General features: G+C 37.6%; 1 protein-coding gene across 1 annotated transcript in view; it reads left to right on the forward strand.

The window, feature by feature from the left end:
* Window positions 1–25,140, forward strand: part of DOCK4 (dedicator of cytokinesis 4) — a 204,070-nt gene that overhangs the window by 73,421 nt on the left and 105,509 nt on the right. The window contains 4 exon segments of the mRNA XM_054399340.1: window positions 13,168–13,249; window positions 13,821–13,881; window positions 15,665–15,797; window positions 17,121–17,209. Of these exon segments, the coding sequence (XP_054255315.1) occupies window positions 13,168–13,249; window positions 13,821–13,881; window positions 15,665–15,797; window positions 17,121–17,209 (365 nt within the window).

Consider the following 25,140-nt stretch of genomic DNA (forward strand, 5'->3'; position numbering starts at 1 on the left):
TTTTTTTTTTAATCAGTTTGACAAGTTGCAGGGGATGAAGTAACAGCTTAGCTGTTTCCCAGACAATATGCATTATTCACTGAGACTTGTTAACTTTATTTCTTGCCACAAGATTATTTTGCTGTTGCAGTAAACAAAACCTCAAAGAAAGTATTTGCCACATGATTGTTTGAAAAAAACCAAATATTACAGTGTTGTCTGAAATACCTACCTTTCCAGTGTAGATACTATGAGGCTGTGTTTATGTTTCTAGCACATTGCTATCTGGAGGTCTTGCATGGTTTTTTGTAAGAAAATTTTGAAAGCATCAGCAACACTGGGCGGCATAGTATGAAAAAGGAATGGAAGGTATTAAGGCTGCTATCTGCATTTGTTCAGTTCAGGTTGTGAACCCTGTATGTTGTGGCACTGAGTGTGCATAAGAATGCTGCATCATCTCCTGCCCAAAGTCCTAGCTTCTTTGCTGACCTTTTATGTTTGTGTTAGAGTTTTTGCCTCTATTTTATGCCAAAGTATTGCTGTAGAAATTGTTTTTAAATCTGCAATGTGACAAAGTTCTTTGGCACCAGCATCTTTTCTAAACAATTTTCTTAATGTTATTTTGAAAAAATAACAATGCTATTAATGTGACAATTTCAAGGCAGCACTTCAGAAAGATGGAGTGTGGCAAGATTTTTTTTTTCATTGATACACACTGTGTCTGTGTCAATATGATATGAATGTCTTATCACAAATGATTGATGCCTCTGGCCCCATCTGTGAGGAGCAGAGATAAGTTGGCATACTAATCCTCCTTTTCCTATCACCTTGAGCAACCTTGTTTGTAACTATCATATTGCCCTCAAATGAGCACGGATTCTTAAGCAGCAGAAAGAGAAATAGTCTGTTTATGCAAGGCCAGCAAAAGCACACCACATTTTCCATTTTGTGAGCTTTTGATTATGTGTTTAATGATTGTGTAAACTCCAGACCTTATAAAAAAATATTATCTTTCCTTTGTACTTTCAACCTCACCTTTTTAGTGACATTCATACACATCATCAATCTTTTGACACTTTTATTTCAGTTCTGCTGTTTCTTCAAATCAGTTTAATTGGTTGCTGAAAGCAAACATAGTCCCCTCCCAACTTTTTGTTTGGTAAGAGTGTTTAAAGGCTTTTTGTGTGTGTGGGTTTGGTGAGTTTTTTTGGCTTGGTTTTTTTTTTGGGGGGGTGGGGTTTTTTGTTTGGTTTTGTTTGTTGGGTTTGGGTTTGTTTTTTTTTTTTTTTTGCAACCTCCATTAGCATCTTCAAACCTGAGATCTGCTCTATTCCAGCACAGGTCAAAGAACCTGACTTAATCATCCCTCTAACTAAAGTGTACACAACTGGCTAATGCTAATTAAGTTAGAACAACAGCAAGAAAGAGCTTGGATACCTCTTCTATCAAGCTGATAATGTTCCCAGTACCCAGAAGGCTCACAACTGAGAACCCGAGATATCTTTCTTTGAGGATATGCCTGTGACCTCTCTTGAGCAAGAGCCCAAAAATTCAGTATTACTTTAATCATGTCAGAGGGTTACACTTGGGGTTCAGTATCTTGTTTATTTAGCATTAGTGCTCCAGACATCAGTGCTCTAAATGTGGGAGACTACTCATTAAATTATGTGTTTCTTCTGAATATTGTTGAACATTAGACCACAAAAGATGAAGATTGTATTTGTGAAACTAAGGTGTGTACTCAGTGCAAGGGTGTGGAAGTTAAAGTACAGGAGAAGAATTCTTTCGGTATTCTTCATCCTGGCTAATGAAGAATATGTTGCCATGAAGAAAACTTTATTAATTACAGTCATTTGGAACTTCAGGGCAAGCATTGGAAGGAGCCTGGCTCTGTCCTTTTTGCACCCTCCCCTCAGGTATTTATATATACTAGTAAGATCTCTTCTGAGCATTCCCTTCTCCAAGCTAATCAGTCCCAGCTCTCTCAGCCTTTCCCTTCAGACCCTTCATCATTTTTATATCTCTTCTTAGACGCTCTCCAGTATGTTTGTCTCTCTCCTACTTCCCAGCTGGGTAGTCCCTGCATGTACTGATGTTTAGCATTGTTCCTACCAAGGTATGACTTTGCAGTTCCCCTGGCTGAACCTCTGTAGGTTCCTGTCAACTGATTTCTCCATCCTGGTGAGACTCCTCTGGATGGTCATGCAACTCTCTGGTGTATCAGGCAGTCCTTCCAGTTTTGTGCCATCAGCAAACCTTCTAAGAGTATGCTCTCTGCCATCATCCAGATCATCAATGAAGATGTTCAACAGGACTGAACCCAGTATTGACCTCTGGGGTACACAGCTAGGTACTGGTGTCCACCTAGAATTTCTCCCACTGAGCACCACCCTCTGGCCATGGCCATTCAGCCATTTGTCAAGCCACCTTGCCATCTCCTCAACCAGAACATACATAAACAGTTTCTTTTGGGGGATTTTATGGAAGACAGTAAAAAAGGACTTACTGAAGTCCAGGTAGACACTAGCTGCTGCTCTCACCTCATCTACCAGACCAATCACTTCCTTATAGAACTTTATGAAGTTGGTCAAGAAGTTTCTGTTCAGAACCACCTTCTAATTTCAATTATTTTATGGGTCTTTTCATAGCATGCTTATCATGCAAGTGTTGCAAGCTAGAAATGTTAATTTGGACTTTTTTTCTTGTATACAATGTGTGCCTATTGCTCCTTTTAATGTACTTTCCAGACACTTGATTATATATTTTATTCTAAGAGACCAAATTAGACTTGGGGAATGGTTGGGAGGGCATTTTAAAACCATATTTAGAAATCATTACAGATGGAGCAGTGTGTTTCAAAAAGTATGTTAGCTAATATTCACATTTTTTCCTCCTGCATGTACAATTTCTGATTGTTCAATATTTAAGTTGCAGGTTTCTGAATCTCATGGAAATTCAGAGGCTTTATTAATAATGCTGCATAAAGAGAGAGGTTTATTTCTACCCTTATCTATGAGAATTAATATCATTCTAGGGAAAAACACGTGTGGTGTTTTCTTTTCCATTTGGTTGAGGATGTGCTCTAACTTTATCTCAAAGTTCATAGATTCGTAGAATGGTTTAGGTTGGGAGGCACCTTGAAGATCATCTAGTTCCAAAACCCCTGCCATAGGCAAGGATCCCTTCCACTAGACCAGCCTGGCCTTGAACAGATTCAGGGAAGGGGCATCCATGACCTCCCTGGGCAGCTTGTAGCAGTGTCTCACTGCTCTCACTGTAAAGATTTTATTCACAATATTCAGTCTAAATCTGCCCTCCTCAAGCTTCAATCCATTCCCTCTCATCCTCTGACTACACACCTTTGTATAAATTCTCTTCCCAGCTTTCTTGTAGGTATTGGAAGGCCTGTACAAGGTACCTCCCTAGAGCCTCCTTTTCTCTGGGCTGAACAGCCCCAACCTTTGCAGTCTGTCCCCATATGAGAAGTTCTCCAACCCTCCAATTATCTTTATGGCCCTCCTCTGGGCCCAGTGCTCCAGGTGGGGCCATTCCTCACCCAGCCTATATTTGTGTTTGGGATTGCCCCCACCCAGGTGTCAGACCTTGCATTTGGCCCTGTTTGGTGTCCTTGGGCCCACCTCTCAAGCCTGTCTTGGTCTTTCTGTATGGCATCCCTTCCCTCCAGCATGTCCACTGGACCACACAGCTTGGTGTCATCTGCAGACTTCTGAGGGTGCACTCAAGCCCACTGTCTCTATTACTGACAAAGATGTTAAACAGTACTGACTCCTGAGGGACACCACTGATCACTGGTCTCCATTTGGACATTGAGCCCTTGATTGCAATTCTCGGAGTGCAACCATCCAGCCAATCCCTTATCCGGTGAGTAGTCCACCCCTCCAGTCCATGCTTTTCCAATTTGGTGACCAGGACATCATATGGGACAGTGTCAAACACTTTACACAAATCCAGGTAGATGACAGCAGTTGCTCTTCCCTTATCCACTGGTGCTGTAACTCCATCATAGAAAGTTGCCAAGTTTGTCAGGCGTGGTTTGCCCTTGATGAAGCCATGTTGGTTAATGCCAATCATCTCTTCTTCATTTTTCTGCATGCTTTAGCAAGGCATTTAGGACGATCTGCTCCATGATCTTGCAAGGCACAGAGGTGAGACTGACAGGCCTAGAGTTTTGTAGGTCTTTCTTTTTTTCCCTTTTTGAAGATGAGGATTATGTTTCCCCTTTTCCAGTCAGCAGGGACAAGTTACTTCATTGCAATAGCACAAAATTTCATGAAGGTGTGAACACTGACTAGAGAAGTGTAGTTTGGACAGGATATTGTTGCTGTTCAGCAATATATAAATTTTCTAAAATAGGTACATGAAAGTGTGCTTAGTACAATGTCATGTCATATGCTACACACATTTAGGTGCTACCTTATAATTTTTGATTTATCACTAAGTGATGGTAACTTTACCTTTTTTTCTCTTAAAATATTATTTTTAACATGTGTAAGCTTCACTTCATTAATACTTCGAAATGGTTACTCTGATACTTCTGCATTATCCATGGATGTTTGTTTTGTTTTGGAGTAGCCTTGGATCCTGACTTTCTCCATGAAAATGTTCCTGCTATGGAGGGCAGGGATTTTAGCTAAAGGAGCTAGCAGGGTTTCTGGTAGAGGGAGCAACCCATGAGAACCAGAAGCAGTGAACTAGCTTAAAGCTACTTTTCCTTTGTAGTATTTCCACAAAAGCATATTCCATGCTTACATATTACAGCATTGGGTAGCTCAGTGTTATTTTCAATTTCCTCTGCAGTGTGCACAAAAAAATGTCGTATCGCACAGTATTAAAATTGTGCTACAGCGAATTACACAAAATCAATAAATATATGTCTGTAGCTAATAGATACAAGAGAGATGAAGCGTCTTGGTTTTTCTGGCTAACAGGCTCTCTTAAGAGATGGTCCTACACTCTGCTTCAGTCACTTATTACTCTGCTTTGTGCCTCTTCAGAAACAAGATGAAACAAAACCAGTCTGGATTTATATACTTCCTCATCCTACAGGCAGTAGTTCTGATTTTAGTAGTAGTGTTGTAACACCTCAAAGAAAACATAATGGACACTTTAGCAAGAGAGCAAACACTGTATTAAGGATCTTTTATGTATGTGGAATAAAAATACTTCTTTAGATGAGTAACTTGGTAAATGTTTTGTGAGTGTAATTGCTAATAAGCTACCTCATCTTTCAATTGATGTATATACACACAATATGTAAGCAGGCCTTATTTCATGATTGTCTTTAAGACACCTCATAATTAGTCTTTATGAACAAGAATATATTTGCTGTGATTGTCATCTGAAGTAAATACAGGGTTATAAACAGCAGCTTAAAAGAGAAGCTTGAAGTTCCAAAGGTTTCAAAAGTTCCCCTCCAGAAAATGTCTCAATTTTCTCAGTTATTCATTGTGAACAGAAAGATTTCTATGTGCAGGAATGTAGACATATATAGTCAGCCAACTTTTTCTTGGCAGGCTGGGCAATTAGTAAAAATCATAGGGCTTCTCCTCTTCTTGGAGCTTTTCCTCTCCTCTAGATGAGGAGAAATTCTGGAGTAGGAGTCATCAGAGATTAACAAGAAAGTTGTTTATTCATCTAAATCACATTGAAAATGTGAAGGACATGCCAGGAAGGGCATCATGAGATGCCTATTTAGCAGGAGGTTCTAGAGAACAGGTACTGTGAGGATTGTTTAGCTTGGAAAAAGGAGGCTGAGAGGAGAACTTCTGGCTTTCTACAACTCCCTGAAAGGAGGTTGGAGACACGTGGGGTTGGTCGTTTCTCCACAAGATGAGAGACTGGGAGGAAATGAACTTCAGTTTCACTGAGGGAGGTTTAGGTTGGACATTTGAAGAAACTTCACTGAAAGTGTTCTCAAAGACTGGAACAGGCTGCCCAGGGAGGTGGTTGAATCCCCATCCTGGCAGGTGTTTCATAGAGGTAGAGATGTGGTGCTGAAGACAATGGTTTAGCATCAGCCTTGGTAGAGTTACATAATGGGTGGACTTCATGATCTCAGAGGTCTTCTCCGACTAAAGCAATTCTATGATTCTATGCCTCAGGTGAATAATTGTTAATACTGACTTGAACTGCCTGCTGAGGAATTCCTCCATAGCAGAGGTAAGAACACTGAAGTGCTTGCCCAGTCAGTGTGTGTGTGCCCTGTTTGTTAAATTTTCATATATTCATTTACAAAGCAAAATAGTTCCAAAAGTAGAGTAAAAGACACACTCGCTGTGACTAATACCCTGACCCATAAAGTACTCAACATACAATAATCAAACTTTGGAACTTCAGCCTCTTAGGTACACCGTGAGTATTAAGACTACCTACATTGTGGTGTGAGGATTTTTTTTTTTTCTTCCTTTCTTTCTCTATGTATGACCTGAAAAATTGTCTGGATTTAGAAAGTCTTCATAGGAACATACCATGAATAATGAGAAATCAGTGAGCTAGTATCTTAGAGAGATTTTGATAGGTCTGGCTTCTTTTTCTCTTTTATATATTCAATAATCTATGGTTATTTTAGTTTTCAGGGATTAATAGCAAAAATATAATTTCTTTGTTTCTCACCAGTCAGTCATTTTCTTTTGGTAGCTGAGTTTTACATACTCATCAACAGCAATAGTATGAGTAGATATGGTTTATGTAGTGGAAAGAATGTGCATGAAAGGAAAATTTGGCACAGCCCCATCCTCCTGTCAAATATTCTGGCCTCTTGGTAGGTTTTGTAACAAATGTCTTTTCTACAGGTTTATTTTGCCCTTCATTGCCATGGATCAAAAAGGTTTGTCCTGGCTTTAAGAAGGTTTGGGTGTTTTAATAATACTTCTTTCCACAAAGCATTTATTTAACCTGATTTTTTGCGGTGCTGTATATTTTGTTGTCATTAATGAGACATTTTTGACAAATTGCTTTTTAAATACAGACCATTCTTGAGTTGCAAGAGGATAGCATTTTACTTCAAGGTAGCGTTCTAGGTATTTTTTTAAGAGTTGGCATTTCAGCAGGCCTGTTTGTATGGCCTGGCTGCCCAGACTGTCCTATTCAGCAGTTGTACAGGAGCTGCTGCGTGTGACTTTGCAGCAAAATAACTGTGTTTGTAAGCAAAATGAGGTAGGTATATTAGGAATGAGTTTCTAAAAAAGGCATGAGTGTAGTCTAGTGAGAAAACGCTTTTGAAAGGGTTTGAGTGTGTATTTTATTGGGAGACAGAGCCTGGTTTTAATCATATCTTTCATTTGCCCTCAAGTCAGTAAATACATATGTGTTATTCCCAGGTGGAAGAGTATGTTAGAAATTTGTTGTATCTGATGATGTAGCTCAGTTTCTTCCATGACTACCCATATTCATTGAAACAAGTATGCTTACCTATCATTTAAAGATATTTTCTCAAGTGTCTTCTACTTGCTGTAGTTGGATGAGGCTGCTACCTTACACAGATTTTTGATTTGATCTTGTGTAGGAATACTTTTTTAAAGCAAAAAAAACCAATGCAAGCAAGAGGAACCTGTGGTGTTGATTAGGTCCATCTTATGCATTAACAAGTAACTTTTCCTGTTTGTATTGTAAAAAATTGAAAAGGAACAAGAGAAGTAGTTGTTTTTAATTGCACTACAGGAGAGGACCTGTCTTGTAGCTCACAGACCTCAAACAATTAGTCAACGTTCAGAAACGAATGCAGTGCTAGAACAGCCACATGCAGTGCACCAGCCATGACATATTTGTGATGGATTTAGGTAATGATGGTGTTCAACATCAGTGGTATTCTGATGGGTTTCAAGATCATCTTACTGAGAACACATTGCAGTAGCACTGGCTGCTGGCATAAGGCCTGTTAGGGTCAGCATAAAAATACAGACTTGTTGTTTGTAAACCCCTAAATGACAACGAATACATAAGAGCCCAGGTCTTGTTGGAAGGAGGGGAATTTTCTTAAATGCTATTGTTTCCCTTTAACCAATTCCGCCTGCTCTCTTCTGATTTAATTTCAGTCTTTGGGAAAAATACAGCAAATCTGCTTGTAACCATGCTGTTACCTCAGACAGTGGCTAGGATAATAATCAAGACTGTAATTCAGCTTAAAGGATCTGTAAGTCTGCACTGATAATGCTGTGCTGAAAAATGTTTATCCGTGGTGGCAGACTAAGCTCACTATTAGTGATAGTTTCAGCTTCTGGTGTGTGTTGTTTCTTTAGTTGTAAATACCTGCTAATAGATTTCAGTATCTGTCTGTGTTTTTAATCTATATCATTTTCCTCTGGCTCCTGATACCTCATGAAAGATTTGCAGTTTTTGCTTCCTACGTCTTTTCAAGAAATGTGTGATGCCACCTTTCAGGTACCTAAAATAATGTAGGATGTGTTCATGAAAAGGAGTTTCTCAAGGCTATCTTCAGTTAATAGATAGAAGAAGATCAAAGCAGGAGCTGAATTTAGCTACATATGTCTATTTTTCTCTCCCTCCACTTTCCCCTTCTGCTTTCACTTTTCCTTTTCCCTTGTTAATTGTGCAGGTAACCAAAAGGGAAATTTGGCTCCACAGCATAAAGCTAGCATTTGAAAAGTTGTTTCTTCTTCTTCCACCATGTTGTCAGCATGGCTAAGAGAGATAAAGATAAGCTTCATTGCAACATCATCATGTTATTTTGCTAGATATATAATTTCGTTAGTATTAATGCTTTGATCTTTAGCTGAAATAGCTCAAAATCTTATTTTTATAGTACTCATTCTTTCTCTTCTCTCTTCTTTGGTCATTGCTACTTATTTTACATGGTTTTTGTAAGTGCATCACAGGTAAAAACTGGTGCTGATGTAGTGTGGAACAGCATGTACTGCTAAGTCATGTTGGCACATTTTCCTTTCAGTTATTCACTGAATATACTTTCATAGCTTTATTATCTTTATTTCAGTAACTTATGCCATGTCTTACCACTAAATGTGAGGGTAACGTTTTACATCTGTTCCTGGCTTTATATAGTCAGTAAGCCTTTAGCTGCAAATGGAATAAATTCAGTTTCTTACTGAAGTTCTTACTGAACATCCATTAACAGTATTCTGGAACATGATAAACTTGAGCTGATGAATTATGTGGTAGTCTCTTATTGTCTCTCATTATTTGCTTCAGAAGTCACTGTAATCTCTATTTAAGTAGAGAACATTTATAAAGATTTCTGAAAGTGAAGCTATATACCAAGAACTATGACTATTTGATGACATAGCTGACTGTTATGGTTTTGACTCAGCCAACCACAAGAATATGCCATGTGGTATAAATCTGGTTGGTTTGGGGTTTTTTGGTTTTTGGGTTTTTTTGTGTGTGTTTTTTCTTTTTTTTTAATTGAGTGTTTATAAATCATGGAACAAGCAATATGTCTAGACTGGTAGTATGTGACTGGTAATGTTTTCCTGCTAATAGTAAGGAAATAGGGGTCACTCACAAAAATAGAACAGTTTGTGGCTGTATTTCTTTTAAATGTGTATGTTAAGCCTGCAGATTTGGAACACATTGTTACTTCACTAATACATAGGAAGTTAGAGTACCAAAATCCCTTGTTGACCTTCTTAAATTAATCTCTCCAGCATTAGTTATTTCCTTATTTTCAGTGGGAAGACAGCAGAGTTTAAATGTGTACAGCATGTTTAAGTGGTGAGATTGGTGCTCATAAAATATTCATTGCAATCTAGACTAGACACAAATCGTCTTAATACAAAGGAAAGGTATTTCTGATTTGAGGTACTGCTGTGTGTGTTTGCCGTATATATATGTGTAACTGACTGCTGAGAGCTGCTGTGCAATAAGATATTAGCTCTAGATTTAACCCTCTGGAGATTTTGCTGCTGTTTGAAGCCAAGCTTTCAGATCTTGGGAATCCTGTCTTGATTTTGGTTTAGGAAAGCTGTTTGCTTTCCTCAACCATTTTTTAACCTATTTGTCTCTATAGAAATCCTTAGAAATAGTATACAAATGCTTATGCTCTCTGTACTTAGATATAACATTGCCATTATTTTCTCATAATCTCACAAGTCTAACTGCTTGCATTTTTTCCCTGATCATCTTAAAGATAACCATTTTAATCTGAGCTGTAGCTGGTACTGTAATATATTTCAAGGGGAAAAAAAGTATCAAAACACTGAACAAAGACAAATATTATTTTTATTAGTATTTGTTGTTTTTTTTCATTACCACTGGGTCCTATGCTTCAGTCAAACAAGATTTCTAATTCAAATGAGGACATTAGATCTGCATAAGCATTGTATGTCTGTTACAATCAGTGCATTTCTTTGTGGCATGAAAAAAGTCCTTGGCTTTTAATTGTGTTATGAATCAATCTCATGGTCTGTGAGTACAAGCAGAGCTTGAAAATTTAATATTGTAGTGTATAGTGATTAGGAAGCTTTCAGAAGATGTGCCTTTGTTTCTACGGAGTGTGAGCTTCAGTAAATATAGAATACACTCCCAGTTAAATTCAGGTTTTGACAGCTAATAGTAAAGTACAAAGACAGTTTATCTATAGCAAGACAGTTTCTTGGTGTATGGTATTTTTATTTGAACCAACATGCCTAGTGGTTGCTTTAAAGAAAAAAAAAACGTAGTGAAATATGGTGTGTATATTTCTATTACTTTTAAATAGTTCTACAGACTGAAGACAAGGAGGTGAAATTCAAAATCACGTTGTATTGGCCAAATTTGTATTGATACCAGTGCACTGCAGACTTCAGTGCACAGAAGCTGTATTGTTACTGCTGGAACAGAGACTTTTTTCTTCATACTCAGTTTTGCCTGGTGTCCAACATAATGGAGTCCTAAAGCTTTAGGCTGTTGGGTAATATAAGTAATAATTCTTGCTTGATGTACAATAACTTTTGTGTGAGACCTCACACAAACAAAGCTCTCTGCTTTTGCTACTGTATTTTCCAATAGTGCAAATGAGCTAAACATAAATGAAAGGGCAAAATTTTTTTGAAAACAATTTTTAAATCACCAGCAAAATGCCAGCTTGTTTCTGTGTAAAAATATACTCACACAGACAGTCTTTAAAACTCAGTTTTTAAAGTTTCCATGGAGACCTAAGCTGCAGAAGATGGCTGTATCATAAACCATGAATGTTTCTGAGAAAGTAGCGTTTTCATGCACTTTGAGGTATTTGAGTTCAATTCTACTATTCTTAGGTTCTGCCTTTTCTGCCGTTGGATTAAAAAAAGCTGCATAGCTAAGTTTTGCACAAATGTTTTCAAATACTTACAATGAAAAAGTCTTAAGTGCTTGTAGGGTTCAGCCTGGATGGCTGGCACATAAAAAAATAAAGCACGCTCTAGACATACCTCTTTAAAAATATGGTTTTGGGTGTAACAATCTTGTTACAGTGTCCTGGATTGTATCAACAAGAACATAGCCAGTGGTTTAACTGAAGTAGTCATCTGCTGCTCACATTGGTTAGACCTATGCCACTTTGGGGTTCTCTAGTACAAGACTGATGTTAATGAACTGAAGTAAGTTCAACAGAAGGCCTCACACTATTTGTGGGTAAGAGCTCCTGTCCTGGAAGGTTAGGCTGAGGCAATAGGGTTTGTTCAGGCTTGAGAAGAAGTGGTTTGAGGAGAGCTAAGTCAGTTGCTTGTACCAACAAGAAGAGCAATAACATCAATGGTTCCTAGTAGGATAATGAGAGACAATGGAAACTAGAGGAGGTTCATCTGGATACAAAGAAAAAAATTGAAAACAGTCAGATACTGGAATGGGTTTTCCAGAGTAGCTATGTGGTCTCTTTAGAATGACATGGTCTAGTCAGTGTGATGGTGTTGGGTCACAGGCTGGACTTGATGGTCTCAGAAGTCTATTCAGCCTCAATAATTCTGTGATTCTGTGATAGAGAAGATTTTCAAGACTCAACTGGCTGAAGCTCTGTACAAGTTAATCTGACCTTGTAACTGACCCTGCTTTGAGCAGGAGGTTCGATTCAGAGGCCTTTTGAGGTCCCTTCCAGTGTGAATGACTGATTCTGTGAGTGATCAATGCAGATTTTCTATAAGGCAAATGCTGGCGCAATAAAGATTTAATTAGCCTCTGTGGAGTTGGATTTTATCCAATATATTCCTAGTGATTTTCCAGCTGAATTTTGAAAAGTTCTTTGTGGTATAGAGTACTGGTAAACCATGTTTAGTCTCTAGGATAAGCAGAAGAAGTGAACACAGCTGAGAAAAATGCTAGTTGCACTTTGGAAGTTTTGTTTCTGATCTGAGCGTTACAGGGAATCTAGACTCAAATGTCTGGCCAACTGGGACTAGGCATGAGAGAGTGGAGGAAAACCTCCATAGGGTTATCACTTCATTGGTTTTCCCATCTTCCACATCTCTTGGTGCAGAGATATGACTGCTACATTTCTTAAGAGACTGTGTCTTGGAGAAAATTATCCGAAGTGTATAAAGTTTGTTTTTTTTCATAAAATTCCCATGCATGAATTGCCAAGTTTGCTCAGAGATTATCCATAATGGACCTACTATCAAAAAGGAACATTTCAAAAAGTAATTTATCTTGCAATGGGGCTTTATACCCTCTTCTGTTTTGAAGTGAGGTTTCTCTACATCTCTCTACTGCTAGTATTAGAGCTTATATCAACTGCAGCATTTAACACTGCAAAACAGAATTCTGAAAATGAATTTGCCCTGCGTGAACTTCCAAGGCTCGTTCAACACTGCTAAAATCAGTATACTCTAGTTGAGAGATTTTGATAAAGTAGGCAAAATCTCTCCTAGGATCATCTTTCTGGGAAGAAGAATATTGGTTGATTAAAGGTGTGGCAATGTTGATATTTGTTAAGCAAGAATCAATACCAACATACTACAAATCTAATTTCAGTTCTAAGATAAATGGATTTCACTGCTTGTGTCCAGTCTTCTGTGTTGTATTGAGTTTTCAGTAATTTTTTAAAAATTATTAAGAAAATCACCACCCTTCACTCGTCTAGCCCTTTTTTTTTTTTTATGTGGCTGAGACTGTTATAAAAGAATGTAACAATTGCTATCTTGAAGAAGGTTACATCTAGAAATAAGATTCAAATAAGATCCAAATGAGATCTACTTTTCTATAGTGTTGTTTAACATATCTATCATATTTATTTTCTTACAGTGAAAGATTTTTTTTAAGACTGAATAGAAATGGTTTACCAAAATGTCCAGAAAAGCCTGAAAGACACTGTTCTCTCTTTGTGGTGAGCTCTTCCTTATTTTAAATCTTTGTTGTGTGGAGTATTGAAAATGGATGTTGGATTAGATTGTTTTTCTGTGATTGACTCAGAACTCCTCCCTAAGCTTTTACATTGTTGTGAACATCAGATTCTAAAGGCTGGCTGAAATGTATTGCTGAACTCCAAACTTGAGTATTTACTGGAAGTATGTGGACACTCATCTAAACTTTCATTCTGTGCATATGCACCAGTCTTTCTCCCTGCAACAAGGAGCAATTGGTCTTCCTCCTTGTGCATTTTACACCCAAAAGACTCTGCACTCTCTGTACTTTCAGAATATTAGGAATTACACAAATGTATTGATGCTGTTCAAGGCACACTGTCTTTTGTGTGCTCCCACTGCCTTTGCTGCATTAGACCATATTCCAGCCCATGATATTTTAGGTGCATGGCCACCAATGTAAGGGGATAATTTGTTGATGCCATGTAAATGAACTCACTATTCATTTATTGCTATTGCTGGCGGTGAAAATGTCTTTTTAAATGTCACATTTTAATCAGGAGTCAGAAATAATGAGGTTCTGATCTTGTGCAGGATTTGGGTAGCAGTGAACTCAGGAAGGACATCTATATCACTGTGCACATTATCCGAATAGGTAGGTATAATCATCTGTGAGTAGAAATCTTACATTTGTTAGACGTATGACATAGAAGAAAACTGGCTGGGGTCAGCTTTAGGATTTGTTAGGTTAGGTAGGCCATTGGATATATCTCTGGAAAAGAAAATGCCTGTGTTTTGTGAACAAAATTGCTTTGTATTTCTCAGCATTGTTTTGTGTTGTTTTTAATTTCACTGTTGAGTTTAGGTGTGACATAGTTACAAAATCTGATATATATCTGAAATTGATCAGATGAATTTTGTCATCTCCCTAGCACCTTTAAAAACGAGGAGAGGGAAAGAAGAGAAAATCTCATAATTTTAATCCCTGATGCTGTAGCCAGATGTCAAGTCCTCTAGAGCAAAGCAGAAAAGAAGTGTATGTCTGTGTTAGCTATTTATTTTAAGAAGTTATCCTCTGGGCTGCACTAATGTGAAGCAATCGTCTTCAGGTCTGCTTCTGACCTCTCAGATATATTGTTTTCTTTGTAGACTGTGATTTTTAGTTGCAGCTGTGTAGTAGTGAATAAAACTTTTTCTTACTATTTTTTGAAAGACATTTTGATTTGAAATATAGTCAGTGTAACCTGTGATGAGTTCAGGAACAACTTGTTACAAAGTGAACAGTACTTTGCAGCTTTGAGGATAACTTTTGTTTTTGCATTTTTATGTTGGTTCTGTGTGTCATCAGAATATCAAAATATTGTGGCTTTTTTTTTTCTTTATTGGCAAGGATTTGGAAAAGTTAAGGTGAACTAAGGTAAGTATATTTGGTAACAATAAATGCTTTAAAATAGAATAAGGAGTAGAATTTTTCCTATTGCATAGATTTAAAAATATATTCCCAGTCAAGTTTATAAATGAACCACCAAAATATTAAAAGTTAAAGTAAGATTTATATACTGCATAGTATGAAAATGACCAATTACTCTTCTAGCTACTCTGATGCATAGGAATATTTGGAGGAGGCATTGCCCTGCAGCCACTGCAACTGTAGGCTTTTATTGTCAGGAATTAAGATTTGGTGGGAGAGATGCATAGCTGCCAGTGCATAATTGAATAAAATGGTTAGAAAGAGGACAGTTTCAAATGCCAGGAACATAGCAAGAAGATTGATCAATTGTATTTAAATCAAATAGAAAAGGCTAGGAAAATACGTTGTTTCAAATCTGTTTTCTATGGTTGCCTTCTTTCTTTCCTTAAGATAAAGGAATAAATTGTTCTTTTGCCCTTTGTCATCTTTCTTTCTCAAGTTTCATCTCTATTAGATTTTTTTTTTTTTGCAGCTGGTGTATTACCCTCTTGCTAGCCACCTGACTCTTTGGAAACAGCATTATTTACGATATTGTAATGGCTGTATCACAACACCATAAATTAAAAGTAGCAACCTGTATAAATTACAAGTAGCAGCAACCACACTAAAGTAATTCTTGTGGGAAACAAATTTTTGAAAAAATGTCATATTTGAACTCTAAACTTAAATTGGTGGTGTCATGAGCATGCTGTCAAAGGGTACCAGAAAGTGTTGCTTGTTGAGTCAAATTCATGAAAGGATGAGCAGTACCTCTGGTCTGAGACCTTTCTCAGTCACCACATTTGGTGGACATTCATTTGTTATCCTAATGTTATATAAAGATGGAGCAAGTTTGTAATGAGTACACTTGTCATTGTCTGCTCAGACCTGTCACCATTCTGAGCTGGATTGTTCTCTGCATCCCTTTTGTGGTTTTAAGAGAGGCAGTTCCATGGATTATGCAACAAATATGTGTTTTGTTTGGCAGGACGAATGGGAGCTGGAGAAAAGAAAAATGCCTGCAATGTACAGTATAGACGGCCCTTTGGCTGTGCAGTCCTCAGTATTGCAGATTTATTGGCAGGAGATTCAAAGGATGACCTCGTCTTAAAAGTATACATGTAAGGAATGTTTTTTTTCTTAACTTTTAGACATAGCTTAGAGCTACTTTACATCAGAAGCAGTGTGAGTAAATAACTGTAGTTCCTTTCTGTTCCATAAAAGTGTAGTAGCCAATTATTTTAATTTGGGGGAGTTTTGTCACACTTTGGAAATTTTGGTTAACTCTACAGTTATGATCTTAAAGAGGGATAATATTAAAAATATAGGTTACAATCTTTTACATCTTTGTGTACCTTTCAGTTAGTGCTGGAGAATGAAAAAACAAACAAACAAAAAAACCCACCAAGAAACAAATCCAACCAACAATCTCCCACATTTTAAAATGAATAGTGAATTAAATAGTGTGTTTTGACTGATAGTACTTGGAAGAAAGTGTGGTTTTATAGTTGTTGCAACACAATACATGTAATTTTCAGCTGGTTTCGCAATTATAGTAAGGACTATTTTGCAAAGTGGTCTATTCTAAGTACATAAATCTAGGGCATATATTATAATGCACATGAGGAAGTTCTGTCCCTCCCAGGGTTGACAATCAGTTCTTGAAGGCATGGAAGTCTTCCAGGCAGCCTTTCTCCTCTCCTCTGTATCCCTCTGTGCTGAATTAAAGCTGCTGGAATCAGTGCTGCAGAAAGCAATTTAGTATGATAGTGGACATGTGGAGTGGTTCTTACTTTAGACTCCCTGGATGTTGAAGTCAAGTAAGTGTCTGGTGTTGGTTTACAAATTGTTTTGTTTTAAAAAGCTGCAAAAACAACAGAAGAAGAAATGCTGATCAAAACCAGATTCGATGCTAAGACTAACTCCAGTCTAAACCATGAAAAAGTGACCATTAGAACATGGTCAGTTTTTCCTTATGGAAAATCTGCTATTCTCTAAATATATACTGAAGTGTAATTTGCTCTTTCCTTCACTGACTACTGCCTGAAGATCACATCCTGTTTTAAATATCTTTGAAGTGTACAGCAGTTTTTTGTCTGACCAGCTCAGAGTCTTGTATCTTCTCTTGTGTCACAAGATAGATTTCTTTGTGGTTTATTGCTGAAGGATAGATCTATACAGGTGATGAACCTGGTCATGGCTGAGTTCCTGAGGATAATTGCTCATAGCTTTCTCCCACCTTTTGCCACACAAAGCAGATGCTCTGAAATGGTAAAAGCACACTCGTCTTTCCCTTTGAGAGAGGCAGTTTCATGGGGCTTCTTTAGCTCCTATTTCGTTATTAGTTTCTTGATTAAAACAGGATTTAGTTAGAGATATGTGGTGAAGCAGTTTGAAAGCCTTCCATTCCTATTTCAGAGTTGAGAAAGTTATCATTTTTCTAGGTGCAACACAGAGAGTGACTGGTATCAGATCCATGAAAACATCATTAAAAAGCTGAATGCACGTTACAACTTGACAGGCTCCAATGCAGGTGAGTAAGTTGCCACATTTCTGTTTGTATTCTTAGAGTTTCCTTAGTTTGCAAATCAAGAGGCTCTGTTTTAGAAGGGCTAATTTCTGTGAAAGAAATAATTTTTCATATAAAGAAAAAAAGATCATCTTAGATGAAAATATGGGATACTGCTGTTCACGTGCACATTTAAGAAAAAAGGTCACTGAAGAGAAGAGCAGCACAGAATTCCAGTAGTGCATATGAAGGTTGAAGAGAGAAAGAGGAAGTAAGCAGGAACTCTGCTGAGTACCGAGCAACTAAAAGATAAACTATGAAAGGTTATTTACATCGCACACATGAAATTTGTTCCTTGGCAACTGCCTGGCAGCCTGAAAAATCACTTGCAAGGCTTTAGCATTACATTCAGATACTTCTGCTGACACCTCATGGAAAATATTGTTGTTACACTACTTTTTATTTTTACTTTGCTGTCTTTTTCTGTAATAGTATTGAATGGGTGGGTTTGAAGTCTCATTAACCTTGTCTGTCACTTTGTCAAAAAAGGAGAAGATCTTGCATTTTATTAATCTGTCCTCTCTCTCTCTTAGGAACTGTTGTGGATATGAGCTAGATGTAGGAATACTTGAATTTTTGGTTTATATTGTACTTGTCCTTTTCAAATCCTGTTAAAAAGACTTGAACAAAGATACTTCGGACTATTATATATCCTCTAGGCTTGTTCCCTCTTCAGATTCTGTCCTGCATAGTTTTTCAGCTCAGGAGATTTTCATGTAAAATCTTTAGTTTCCACAAATTATTATCTCTCACTGTTAACAATTTATCAGCAAATTCGTAATTTTCTGATATATTTTTCATAAAATATTCTTCATTATGAAGAATATTCTTCATTTAAAAAGTTTTAGTTTTCTGGTGAAAACTAAAAACGAACTAAAAATGCACTTTCAGTGTCTTGCATTTAAAACACATTTTGCCAGACTATAGCATTTCTATTTAGCATTCAGACCAACTGTAAGTGCTTTTTCTACTTTAACTCATGTACAGAATCCTCTTGGATCTTATTCTCAGCTTGTGTCTAAAAGAAATCAAGCAGAAGCATATGACCTTCACTTCTTAATGCAGCCCAGAAAGGAATAGAGGACAGATCACAGAATCATTTACGTTGGGAAAAACTTTCAAGATCACAAGAGTCCAACCATTAACCCTGCTCTACCAAGTCCATCACTAAGCCATATCCCTAAGCACCACATCTACAGGGCTTTTAAGCACATCCACCGATAGTGACTCAGCCACCTCTCCCTGGGCAGCCTGATCCAATGTCTGAAAACCCTTTCAGTGAAAAAGATTTTCCTAACATCCAACCTGAACCTCCCTTTGTGCTTGATGCCATTCCCTCTTGTTCCATCACTAGTTACTTGGGAGAAGATGTTTATCCTCTGTCTTCTTAGTGGATGCAAGAATAGGCTTCAGTCTCAGGGATAACTAAGTATCATTTGCTGGAGCGGGAGTGGAATGTGTTTTCTGTATGAATTTCCAGCCTAACAAAAACTGGGAGGTAGTGGATCAGGTTGACATTCCAACTAGTATTTTGCATCTGGTGTCAGGTATCATCTTACTGGAAGGCACCTGGTATCCTAGTATAGGAGATCAAACTGGTCATGCAAAAGCCAAAATATACAGCCTTTGCTGCATTGTTATTTCTTACATTGAGTTTGTAATATTTGTAGAAAAATACTATTAGATCTAAATTATTTTTAAGTATTAAATAAACCATATTTCAGTAATATCTGGAGTGCAGCTGGATGTAAAAATCTTTTTTGTGCAATATTTTTTATTAGAAACTAGTTACTTTGTTTTAAAATGAGAAAAAATAATATTACTGCATAGAGGTCACACTGAATTACATCCATCTAACCAGGAAAATAAGACATTTTTATTTATTTGTAGGACCAGAGATCAGTGAAATGTATACTACAGGCAGAGAAAACAGTTACTGACTTCTCTCAAACCATATAAAATCATCCTTTATCCCCTCATGGTGTATTTTAAATAGTGAAGCCTATCCAAAGTCATTGCTTTCTTATCAAATCTTGGGCCTCTTTCAAATGTCAAAATCTTTGTAGGATTTGCAATGTGGGACATGGTTTCAGACCTTATTCTTCCGTGTGACTGTGAAACTATATTCTAGACCTTTCTTGGGACTAGAATAAGTAGTTTGTATTGAATGTGAGCTGCTTTTCTCTTTAATAAAGCAAACACTAATACAACAAAGTACCTTGTAAACCATTATTGATTATATAATAGTAGTGATAGGACTAGGGGGAATGGAATAAAGCTGCAAGTGGGGAGATTCAGGCTGGACGTGAGGAAGAAGTTCTTCCCCATGAGAGTGGTGAGAGCCTGGAATGGGTTGTCCAGGGAGGTGGTTGAGGCCCCATCCCTGGAGGTGTTTAAGGCCAGTCTGGATGAGGCTCTGGCCAGCCTGCTCTAGTGTGAGGTGTCCCTGCCCATGGCAGGGAGGTTGGAACTAGATGATCCTGGAGGTCCCTTCCAACCCTGACTGATTCTGTGATTCTAATAGCTGCTTTGTATGTCCACAGAGTTAGTGTGCTGTGAGTCAACCTGCTGAAGTGTTGGACAAGAGGCAAGAGAGCAAGGCCAAATCTGGCTGTCACTAAACATCATTCTATACAAAACCAATCAGAAATCAGAGAAATCTACTTAAATTGTACACACCTATGCTGCATCATGGATTTTTTTTCTTCTGTAAGGATTTAATTTATATTCTCACTTATAGCACTACTTGTTTTCTTTTGTCTCCAGCTCTTTAGACTTTCAAAAAGTGAAATGTTGGATTTTTTTTTAAATACAGCACATGACAATGGAAAGAATGTCTAGTAGTTGCAGCAGCACTTTGTGTCTAGTGATTGGAACAGTCCTTTGGGCCCTGAATGTAGAGGATTCTTGTCCGCAAAAATTACTTGCTTACAACTGTGAGCAAGTTAAACAGTTAAATAGTGATGATTGTTACTGTAGTCCCTGCTTAAACACTATCAACATCATCAAAGTACCTTCTTAGGCACAGGTAACTTTCTTTTCTGTCACTGCTCAAAACTGAGAACAGGTGGGTAGCCGGATGCAACCAGGACACTTGCACTGTCAGGGTATGGGTGAGCTAGATGTAGCTGCTTGGGCACTAGGCTGAAAAAAAATGCTGGAGATGACTCATGCCCAAGTTATTTCGAGGAATATATAAATATTCAATGAGTTTACCATAGAAATTATTTACTGCAATGTTCGAGACATTTTTCAAAGACAGAAAATGTCTTGATTCAGACTCTAATTTGGAAAAGGATTTTCAGTCTGTCTCACATGTCCCAGATGAGCATGCTAATCACTTGGCTTCCCAGACTTCCCTACAGCAACTATTCAACTTCGTATAAAATCCCAAAATATTCATTTTACTGTGGGGAAAGGGAAAGTGGCTCTAAAGCCTGCCAAGTAGCACATGGTTTTCCTAAGTGTGATCTACATTCATCTCCTCTTAGCAAATCCTGCAGAGAGGAGATTTAAACCTTGGTCTCATGTTAGATGTGAATATTCTCCTCAGTGAGTTATCTTATAAAAAGCATATTTTAAAAGTGATGGAAAACATACTAGAACTTCCTTTTTCATCACCCTCTCTTGAGAATAAAGATTTTGTTTTAAGGAAATGCTTTTTACTTTAGATACCTAACATTCTCATGTGTAAGCTCCTGTGTAAATGCCAATTTGGCTTCCCTTATAACAAGTCTTGAAAAGCTGCATGCACCAGATGGAATAATTCTTGAGAACTGAGACAGGGATACACATGCTTTTCAGTTGTTACAGCCAAAGGGGTGAAAATCCTTCCAAATCTGCATCACTGACATGAGAAATTATAAAGGTATCTCCCACTTTTGAGCTTTAGACTCTTGTGCGTATTCCATGAAAATAGCAAATGGAATGGGAAGATATTTTCTTGTGCCGTTATCTTGGAATGTTTTGATGGACTAGACAAGAGTGATGTAACCTAACTGCATGCTTACTGAACACAGTGTGACATATTCTGTAGTAGGAATGCCAAACTTACATTTCAACTCGACTGGAAACTGTTAATTATACATTGAATTTAGTTAATGGGGGGATCTCAAGCTTTAGTAAAAACATTCAAAATGGTGGGATTTCTCTTGTTACTCCTGGCTTAAGCATAAATTCTTCCTTTTTTTTGTTTTTAGTACAATGACAGTGTTAATTTTTTAGCTGTTGGGTAGGAGGTCAAAATACAGCTCTTGTGTACAGAAATGGTAGGGGTTGAAAGGGAACTCTGAGGATCATCTAGTCCAACACTCCTACTAGAGCAGGTTGCAGATGAACCTGACCAGGTGGGTTTTGAAAGTCTTCAGAGGAGACTTAACAACCTCTGTGGACAGCCTGTTCCAGTGCTTCGTCACCCTCAAAGTAAAGAAGTTTTTTCTTATGTTTAGGTGGAACTTCCTATGTTATAGTTTGTGCCTGTTGCCCTGTGTCCTGTGCTGGGCATTACTTAAAATCTGGGTCCTTCAGCTTGACATTTGCCCTTCAGATATTTATAAGCACTGATAACATCCCCTTTCAGTCCTCTCTTTTCCAGGCTAAAACAGACCCAGTGTCTCAGCCCCTCTTCCTAAGAGAGATGCTCTTAGGAAGCATCCATAAGCATCTTTGTAGCCCTCTTGAATTCTCTCCAGTAGTTCCCAGTCTCTCTTGAACTGGAGAGCCCAGAACTGGATTCAGTAGTCCAGATGTGGCCTCACTAGGCCAGATAAAAGGGGAAGGACTACCTCCCTCAACCTGCTGGTCACTCGCTTCTTAATGCACCCCAAGATACCATTGGCCTTCTTGGCCACAAGCTCACACTGCTGGCTTGTGGTTAACTTGTCTAGCAGAACTCCCAGGTCTGTATCTATGGAGCTGTTAGCAGGGCAACCCCTAACCTGTACTGATGCATAGAGTTATTCCTCCCTAGCTGCAGGACCCTACACTTGCCCTTGTTGAATTTAATTTACAGTTTACGTCGTAAGTGTTATGTAGTAATCTTTATTATAATAATACTTTAAATATATAAATATACATGATACAGTTTAGATCATAAAAGGAATGAAGTAAAAATTTACTATGTTGCATCTAGTAGTTGGCAGGGACATTTTTATTTTTTTTTAATATGGTGGAGGCAAGACCTGAACCGGGAGGCTGTTTTTAAGACAAATACAGGTTGTGGTTTGATTTGTAACAGATTGTCCTGAGTCTGTCAACCACAAACTGTTATTTCTTTCTTTAAAAGAGAAAGACGTATAAGTAGGTTTTTCAAATGAAGTGATGACTGTCTGTAATAAATTAAAACTTGTTTCCATGTACCTGTGCAAAATTCTACATGCAGAGGGTCATCCAGAGTGATGCTGCCTAACAAAAGAAGACTGGCCAATAAATGGGCACCTGCATAATGGCCCCTGTTGAATCATGAAGGACTCAAAGCCCATATTGTTGGCAAATGTTTGCCAAGAATCCCATCAAGTGGAAGGACAAACTATCTTCTTAGGGGGAAAGTTCTTTATCAAGTCATGCAGTTAGTTATATTAGAAGAGTCCTCAGATTATGTGATCCAACACCAGTTCAAAGAGGAACCAATTTCAAAGTTGGATCTAACATTTTTGAAGTTCAATGAGGTTGCTCATTCAAAAGAAGTTTAATTACAGTGCTGTCATTTTAATTCAATCAGACTAAAGGGTGCTTCATAAAGCAGACAGCCTTGGTTTTAGGGAACTATTGTTATATGTGTGGGTTATTTTTCCCCAGCGTACATCAGTTGGCACTGAATCTCAGGCTAGCTCAATGGTCATGTAAGTCTTATATAAGACTTGGTCAGAGAAGGCACGAGGTAGACCATCCCAGTTCATGAACTCATCTGACAAGACAAAAATTCTGAGACAAGTGTAGCAATGGAGCCAGTTGGCTAGAAACTGGTATGTGCTTCGGGGCAGTATTTCTCCCCACACCTATTTACCTGCATCCAACATCCTCTTGACACTCTAATAATGTCTCCTTTCCATGGTTACTGTCAAACACTGAAAAATTAAAAAAAAAAAAATAGGTGGAAAACCATATACTTTGCCTGTTTCATCTCCTATTTCACAAAAAGGAAGTTTTGACTTAAAAATTCCTTGATTCAGAGGCAGAAGCCTATTAAAAGCCATCATTTACCTTGCAGTACAGAAACAGCAGAAGCCTTCTAAAGTTAGATAACTGAGAAGTACAGTTTTTCTTCATTTTGTATCATGAAAAGCTGTAAGACACCAAATACATCAGGAAATTGAGAGCTCAGTATAAATTTACTTTTAGGAAACAGTATTTCTAGGAATAGAGCTGTGGTTAACTTACAGTATTTTCTAGACAGAAGTAGTGTGACTTATGTTTGCACGACACTGCCCCAGCAGTTCACAGCATTACCCACAGTTGTTGCAAGGAGAACTTTTTCCTGTGAATCAATGTGAGAAATAGTGAGTGGGAAATAAAATGTGTATTCCCTGATGCGGGTAGCTATAGCTGGTGGCTACAAAAAGAAGGTAGAAGCTTACAGCGGAGAATTCAGTGGAGCAATAGCTAGTAGAAAATGAGGAGGAAAGGTGAGCACAAGTGGTAGCATGTACTTGAAGTAGCTCTTGAACATATGATTAATGACAGAGAAGTTCTCTGGTGTTTGTCTTCTCTCAGCAGGGTTCACAGATGTATTTTTGTGTCTACACATCACTAACATTTAAAAAGCATTTTTTAATGCTTTTTAATTTCATAAATTGTCATAGAACTAGAGTAATTAAACAATCTGTGAGGTTTAATTTTTGTTCCTTTTTGTGACAAGTTGTTTATATGTATTCCATTTTGATGGATTTAAGAATTAGTTGTCACTGTAGGCTGTTATTTCAAATACATTTAAAGTAAGAATAATGCCGATACATGAAGTACACAATTAATTAAGGCACTTCTTTTTGTTCTCAACAAGTGCTAAAGCTGAAAGTTTAAATACATAGAGAATTTGGCACATATATTTGACACACACACACACACACATATATATATATATATGATTATTTGACCCTGAATAACACCTTTGATATTTAAAAAAGCCAGGTTTAGAGCAGCTTTTTAGGCAAGGATTTGTAGAACCTTACTTTTTCAAGTACTTTTTATGGGATGGATTATGTTGTTCAGCAATCTAATTTCCCCAAATTCAGCAAATATTTAACATTTGTAGCCTAATCTAGCATGCAATATTGTGATAGCTTTGGGGAAATGTATTAACTCTTAAAGGTGGCAGATTTACAGACTAGTCAGATGTAAATTTTTTTACGTTTTAACAGCAGTTCAAGTTTGTGTTGTTTTCAGTGAAAGTTCTGGCTTTACCATAGGGACTTGAAAAATTATTTTTGTGGTAGATTTTTGATGTAGTTACCTCTAAGTGTCCTTCATATTGTGTGACTCGTAGACTGCTGAAGATGAGGGCTCTCATAAAGTTCAATTCATACTGTGCTCTTTGTTGCTAAAAGTCTTGTTTTTAAAGAATGAGAAATGTGCTGGTGTGATAGTGTCTTACATCCACTAGAAGTTATAACTTAATGTTCATCTCAGTACTGAATCATTTAGGTTGGAAAACATCCCTAAGATGATAGAGTCCAACCTTTAACCTAACATCCAAGTCCACCACTAAAACCATGCACTCCAGGTACCATATCTACAAGTCTTTTTAATGCCTCTATGAATGGTGACTCAACTACTTCCCTGGACAGCCTGTTGTAGTGGTTGACAACCTGTTTAGTGATTTTTTTTTTTTCCTAATGTCCGATTTAAACCTCCCCTGGCACAACTTGAGGCTGTTTTCTCTTCTCCTATTGCTTGCTACT

The sequence above is a fragment of the Indicator indicator genome, chromosome 3 (assembly GCF_027791375.1).
Source record: "Indicator indicator isolate 239-I01 chromosome 3, UM_Iind_1.1, whole genome shotgun sequence".
NCBI lineage: Eukaryota > Metazoa > Chordata > Aves > Piciformes > Indicatoridae > Indicator > Indicator indicator.